The sequence below is a fragment of the Spea bombifrons genome, chromosome 1 (assembly GCF_027358695.1).
Source record: "Spea bombifrons isolate aSpeBom1 chromosome 1, aSpeBom1.2.pri, whole genome shotgun sequence".
NCBI lineage: Eukaryota > Metazoa > Chordata > Amphibia > Anura > Pelobatidae > Spea > Spea bombifrons.
In genome coordinates this window covers 93688767-93696614 of record NC_071087.1, presented here as the reverse complement: position 1 = coordinate 93696614, position 7848 = coordinate 93688767, and the positions used below count along the sequence as shown (strand labels likewise).

General features: G+C 33.9%; 1 protein-coding gene across 1 annotated transcript; it reads right to left on the bottom strand.

Annotated features, from left to right (window-relative positions):
• Positions 1-1527: 1527 nt before the first annotated feature.
• On the bottom strand, positions 1528-7246 carry DMRTA1 (DMRT like family A1). The gene is made up of 2 exons (XM_053465911.1): positions 6490-7246; positions 1528-2579 (listed from the first exon to the last, which is right to left on the bottom strand). Exons 1-2 carry the CDS (start codon positions 7034-7036, stop codon positions 1735-1737), a joined length of 1392 nt encoding a protein of 463 aa, XP_053321886.1. The 5' UTR covers positions 7037-7246; the 3' UTR covers positions 1528-1734.
• Positions 7247-7848: the final 602 nt, after the last annotated feature.

Below are 7848 nucleotides of genomic sequence, written 5' to 3'. Positions count from 1 at the left end.
AACCCATCAAAACACTCAAGAGACTCAGGGTCTGCCTGTTGGAGGCCAGTATGGAGGTAACCAGTAACAAGGCCAGTTTGTAAACCGGGTCATAACCAGAAGGGGTTACATTGTCAAAAAAACATCAAACCTTATTTGGTCCTTGACCCCCCCCCTCACACACACACACACACTGCATAACCTGCTACCCGTTCTTCTGGAATGGTGCTTTATGGTATATCTAGTATCTACCCTGTCAGTAAAGTGTTATTTTCTCACATTTTGTCTAGGTGTGCAACCCTTTGGTTTTAAGCTATGATCTCTTAGATCTGAATTTTACATGCACCTCTTGCTACTGAATGTCTTTTAATTCTTCCTATCATATTCTACCATTGACTTTCTTTCAAGGTATACATTTTTTGAATTAGACCAATGATCTATAAACTGACATGACCACTTTTGCAAATCTCTACTAAATCCATGATCCTGCTTACATTCTTCATCTCTCCTCTACTTTTAAAGAGTTAAAAAATAATAACACCCAAGGCGAGTTCTTTGGCCTTTGTATGGTGTCTTTAATACCGTACTCTTTATGCCCCAAATAAATTACATTGCATGGTTCAACATAAATGTTAGCTGTTGCATCTATTGAGTATCCATGACCCTAATTTCCCCCAATTATTTGGGCATTATATAGGCTTTAGGAAAGATTCTTCATATAGTCTATACACAAGTTATATGGCCTTCCATTGTACATTCTGCAGCCTTCTGTCCCGTTTGTCATAGACTTTCTGGCTTGTTGTTATCATACTCTCACTTGCCATGCTTTTTTACTGAGGCATTTCCCAAACCTGAAGAGACTGATATCATGTCTCCTGAAAATACAGACTGGTGTCAGCTGGATAACACCTAATCTCTCCAAACTTACTATTATTACCAGTTAACCCTCATCAACTTTTTCACTCTTCCTTCAACATTCAGTTCAGATCTTTTCTTTACGCACCCATCTTTCCCAGTTCCCCTTCTTTTCCCTTGTCAGCTATTCTGCCCAGACTGTTTCACTAATTTTGTTTTAGTCTATCCTATCTTGTCAATCTTTTTTTCCCTCTGTCATTGCTATAATCCTTTATGTATCAAGGATCAGAACATATTTTTCTTTGTGGGAGGCCAGACAATTTTTATAATTTTGCTGTGGCTAAATTTTGGTGACACACACTAAGCTGGCACTGAAATGGTTAAACCTGTTCTCCTTGTGCATTGTTCCCAGTCTTTTTGTTTAATTAACTTCCCCTTTTCACACTTTATGATTACACAATTTAATAAGAGTAGTAAGTGTAATAATATATCCTTTTTTACAAAGTCTGTGAATTTATCACTTGGTCACAATCTGCCTTAGTGAACATAGCACCAAGACAGAGTATTATTTAACATGTGATGCAAGACTAAATGTTGAAAGTTGAGTACATATCCTTTCCACTGGGACATATCCAAATACCTGGCAACAAATGTTTATTTACCATCTGAATGAGACATGAGTAAATTCAACACTGTATAAGACCAAATAACTATTTTATTGCATTTATCCACAAAATAATATAGTTTCATCATAAGAAATGTTGTTTCTAACATTAAAAAATAAACATATAAAAAGTTTTATTTAGCTATACATTCTCTACAAATTATTTCTATATGAGCTACAGTCTTTTATGTTAAATCAAATAAGGCCCTTGATGTTTGTACAGAAATGTTAAAATACTACTGATTGTCCGAGTTTAATCTGGAATAAAGTCCTGTGATGGCTACAGCATCCTTACGTTGATAATAAGGGGCATCTTGTAGCATCCCAGGCAACGAGTAATTCATTCCAGGTCGGAATGGAAATGATGGAACAAACCCCGATGTAATATAAGGCGATATAAAACCAGGTAGTCCTCTGTTAGATGTTGAGTAAGCCAAGCGCATGGGGCTAAGCCCAAGTCTAGGGTTAAATATACTTGTGTCACCTTCAATAGAAGATGGGCTCGCGTGAAGAGGAGAAAATGCAGATTTAGTGCCAAATGCACCAAACCCAAAACCAGCGAGATTGAATGTTGGATCTCTTGTAAACGAGCTAAGGTCAGATCCTAATGGACTTCCTATATCCTTTACATCTTGTTTGTGTTCTTCTCCATTTAAAACCAGTTCTATGGCTTGAACCACATCCCCTTTGCAGCACTGCAAGATTCTTTCTAGTGTGCTCTGTTTGTGGCTTGGGAAGACTTTGCTCAGGATCTCCAGGGGATCTCTGTGTTTAGACGATACAATTGGGACTTTTGAATTAGGGTCACTATGCTCTTTAGGCCACTCACTTTCGTTTCCTGATTCCTGGTCAGAAGAAGAAGACAGAGAATGTGGACTATCAGCACCTTCTGATCTGGTTTCTGATACAGGGGACTGAAGAGAATTTTCCCTGCTTGAGGTTTCTGGACACAGAGTCTTCAGGTTATGGTGCATGTTGGTTATGCCGTGTGGAGAGCATTGTGAAAGAGAATGGGAAACTGCCATTGATCTTGATACTTTTTGAAAATATTGTTCATTCTTTTCATTTTTTTCATCTGAACCTAATAAAGATGTAAAACGAGATTGCAATAGGTCATTATTATTTCATCGAGTAGTACCGAGTTAGTGAACATGATATTTAAGTAACCCATTAACTGATATATTTGAATATCACAAACTAAGGGAATTTTTTATACTGCATATATATTATACAATAAATATGAACAAAATATAGACTCTAACAACATAAAGATAATGTGCCCAAAAGCATATTTTGACTTAAATAATGTAATTCATAAATATAAATATTTATATATATATATGTATTTTCTTCAATTCCTTTGAATCAGTGGTTTTCATGACTAAAATGAACTCTAGCTTTCTCAGTTTCAACCAATGTAGAATTTGACTCTCTGAGAATGAGCAAAATGATATTATGGATCACTAAAAAAAAGCATCAGATTTTTATTGTAAGCATTATATCTAAAGTTCTACTAACTTTACACCTTGCAGGCTACCCCAGCCCAATTTCCACCTCTGGAATCAATAGAAATGTAAAGTTCCTACTGCATATTTCTTTTTAATTTCTGGTTGAGATTATAGTACATATATATATATAATATAGGTAGCTAAAGAGAAAAAGGAGAGTGGTTGAAGCTCCACTTGAGAGCAAGGGACCTGTAAATACAAGCATAACATGCACATGTACATGTGTGAACAATTTATTATATTTAGTTAAGTATTTTTTGCCAAAAATGTTGTTTTGCCAATTAAAATATTTTAACACACTGGGCTGATATGAGAAATATTATATAAATTCAAACTGATTGTGTTCGCTTAATGCATGGTATTTGTAATGCTGCAATACAATGAATATTTTCCTAATATCAAAAAGTGTTCATGTTTTCAAATTATATCTTTGTAGAGTTGTAGACCCCTGTTGTAACCCAGTGGATAGAAAAAAATCCTCTTTGCAGCTTCATGTAAAGCACCTGATTTAGAATGATAATGTTGCCTATTAAAAGTTTGAATTTTCACTCAACATAGAAAAGCTTTATATATGTATATATATATGCTCTCCCCAAGCGCTTGCTGAGAGCATTTGCTTGATGAGGTTTATTTTCCTTCACCTTAGAACAGTATAACGGAGCAAGCTAACATTTGGGGTGTTTCAAGTATGGCTGGTACATAAAAACTTCCATTACATCTTAAAAACAAGCAAACATTACTTTTAACTCTAGACTCATTAAAACTATATTTATAATATAGTTTCTTAAAGTTCCTTAGGTTATACATGTAGTACTTAAAAATACAGAAAGTTAGTATGTGTTCTATTTTTCTTTGTTTTCCATAAATCTTGGTTTGCAAATGGGCCAATTTACATTACTGGAAACATATACACACCCTAGTTTTTAAAAAATAAATAAATGAGTGCGTGTTTTTTTTCCCTTTTTCCTATGAACTAACAGTTCATAATTAAATCCTCTAATTCCCCAAATTTAAATTTAAAAACACATGATGTATATATTTTCATTTAATTTTTGCACTCCTATAAAAATAAGTGTCCCATGTATCACATATATCTATGTATATTTAGATCTGAACGATTTGGAAGGAATTTGAAGGCACCAGACAACATTTACAACAGCAAATCCAGAGTTGCTTTAGAGGAATATATATATATATATATATATATATATATATATATATATATATATATATATATATATATATATATATATAAACTGTAGAAGGGCAGTATTTTCCTTTATAATTAGCACTTTGTACCAGAAATGGCGCCATACATGTTAAATTTGTATAAGTGGATATAACAATAATTTATCATTTCTCACAATTAGTTACATATCTTTTTTAGACTAATGTAAATATTTTTATTTTTCTTTAGAAAGTTATGTTTTAAATTATGTCTCATCGTAGTAGATTGTAACTATAATTTATATTATAACTTATAAATGTTTCTTGGGTTTTCTTTTTAAATCATAAAGGATAATCATATAAAGGAAAAGTAAGGTTTACACTATTTATTATTAACAAAGTAATGTAAGTCAATACAGGTAAGTTTACCTCCCTATCCACAACCTACCCTAAAAGTAATGTTTTTAATGTTATATAAATACAGAAATGTAATGAAGACCAAAAATGTACTTTAATAGAAATCTTTAAACAAAGTTGTACTTTAATAGAAATCTTTAAACAAAGTTGAGTTTATTAACTGTGAAACTGAAGTCAATAAAGACTGGGGCATTTACCTCTTTGGATAATAAATGAATAGATTTTTTTTTCCTAAATGGTGTTATATTTAATGAAAGCCAAGTCCAAAACGTATAATACCAAATGTATGTTTACATCATTAGATTTCAAAATCTGTGTCAGCAATTTTCAGAATATATTTCTAGAAAGTAATTAGTTCACGTTTAAAGCAAATTACTGGAAATATTCACTGTGTACAGATGAATCCTATCCCAAATGTATTAATAAGTTACGAGAAGATGCTAAAATTGTCAGACAACTCTGATGATGCGTCAGTACAAAATATATTTTAACTGGAAATATTTGTAATGTGCAGGTGTAATTTGTTTTAAACTTAGCAAGTAAAGAAACACTGTTTTAATGTAACCTTTTTTATTGCTAACACTTATTTTTTTCAAATATTAACCCATAAATGTTTGCCGTGTAAATGAAGCCGTGCTGTTTTTTTTTTAGTTGAAGTTAGGTTGTACTTTTCTTTTAAAAAAAATTTCATAGATAAACTTTTCTTCTCTTTTATATTTGCTGTTTTATGTTTGTTCTTCAGTTTTGTTCTATAACTTTAATCACACCTCAGTTTTTTAGGAGGTTTTAACCTCTTCCTTGAATGGAATTCATGTTCAAATGTCATGTAGCTACCTTCTGTTTCATTTATTTCTTACTCACAAACTCAGCACTTCGGAATGTCAAGCCTCTCATGAACATAAATGGTCAAATAATTTAGAAAGATAAATAAATCTGTTAATTACCTATAAGACCTTGCTCTATAATACAAATAAAATTGTGTGAAAATGACATATATATATATATATTTATATAAATTGGATGAAAAAATGCGTTTCCACAATGAGTGCATCAAAAGCAATTAAATGCAGAGAATTGTATTTGTTATAATTCTGATTCACTGTGGTTCGGTTCAGTATTGCTAAATCCTGGTCTCATGTTGCTATGCTGGATTATTCTGGGGTTAAAATATTTATTTATATATGTTTAACTATTAAATAACTGTTGTGCATGTTGTAAGTTTTATTATTTTCTAAATGGGCCCTAAATATCAGTTTAGGTGTAGCATGATGGAAACATCAAACTGTTATATTTGCCATATACATTATTTCATCTGATATTTATTCATTAAAGATTCTTAACAAAAATTCCTAGTAAAATCTCAAGATTTGTGCATTAGATCAACAGTTGTTTTGCTTTTAAATGGCAATCCTTTTTATGAAAAATTAAACAGCATTTTGACCTATTCCTATTGCTGCACTGGTGCAGTCAATTAATTAATAGTACCAAGAAAAATGAAGGATCACTTGTGAACAAATTTGTTTAATGTCACAAAATGTATTGATATTTAAACTCAGGATGTCAAACTGTGGAGTATACTTCTTTTCTGCTTAACAGGTATCAGTCCTAATGTTTGTCAAAAAATAATGCAATTTCAGAAACTATATTTTTATGAACATAAACATTAATTTTTTTCATGTTGGTTTTTTACTTACATTTTATGTATTGATTACGTTGATACGTTGATACATAAATGCAAGTATTGATAGCGTATTTTGTTAAAAAATTTACTTTGTGTAAGGAAATCATACTCTTTAACATTTTAACAGCAAATCTGACATGAAGAAATGACCTTATTCTTATAGTTATTATGTTAATTCTAGTACTGTATATGACATGCAAATATCTTTATCCACTCACCTTTATTCCCTGACTGGTTGAGCAGCTGATGTCCTTGGACCCTGTGTCCGACTGCCTCCACCCCTGTGCCTGACACTGGGTACATGAAGTGTTGCACACCCCTGGCCTCACACTCCTCCTGTGCCTGCTGCCTTCTGAGTGCCACCTGTGCAGCCATTACGCGTTGCCTCTCTGCTATTAGCGTACACTTTGCACAGGAGCAGTCCCTCCAACGACAGAAACGCTTGTGTCCTTTCAGTGCTGATACCACACCATGGTTGCGGCATCTTGCACACTTTGGTGTTCTCGGGTACAAACCACTAGCACCTGACCCTGTTCCTCTGTCCAGAGACATTGCCATCCTTGGGGTGCAGGCAGCAGCAGCAGCTGCTGCTGCAGCTCTTAATAGCAGAGTGGGGGGCTTCAGGAATGATGCCGACATTGGCACACCTGGTGGGACTGGCATTGTCGAAGGAGTGGAAAGGGATGGAGAGGATACTGATGGAAGCAGACTTGGAGGCAGGAGAGGTCTGGTGGTAATGTTTGCACTCTGGTTGGTGCAATCCATGCTTGCTGTGCCAGTCCTGCAGGATTTCTGTTCTGCTTTCTGTTCTCTCTCTGGTATCTGTGGTAAATTGTTCACCGTGATGGTGATGCTGCTGCCCCTATAACTTGTCCCTCAGCAACGTCTAGTTTGTGATCTCTGCTTTGCTCAGGGTGAGTTGGATTAATACTCTTTGTATGAAGGCGTTTCTCAGCTTCACTGGGAATTCTTTCAAAGGCTGTGACCACTTTTGCCAAAGGGGACTGTACTATTCAAATGAGTGCTTCAGGAATTGCAAAAGGTTACGAGGATTGAGGAGTGTCTTAGTTTGGATATTGACTTGGGTGTAACCGGATTACACTGCAGTTTGCTTAGGCAAATTAGAAGTATGTGTCGGTTTTAGATTTCATTACATAACCCAACATCCAAAATTCTTGGCTTCAACATTATTCTTTCAGAGTTTTTATTCTGTACATACTATACTGGGGATCAAGTGTGATTTTAGTGGTATGCTGCTTGGCATTCCAATTAATTAGGGATTTTAGAAAGTAAAGACAGTTTGCAACATTTGAAATCAGATTAAACTCATATACTATGAAAAGTAAATGCCTGTTACATAAAGAACACCGCATATGTGCACAGTAAACAATTTACGTAAACATTGTTCTATAATGAACAATTTGTTCATGACTATATAAGTCTTTGAAAAGTTTGCAGAACAATGTGAAGAGTTAAATGAAAGTATTTTACTCATACTATCAACAATAATAACATCTGTTACAAAGGTAAGTTGAGTAGCTTTACAGTGCCAACAGGTTTAGCAACAGTTAGCACAG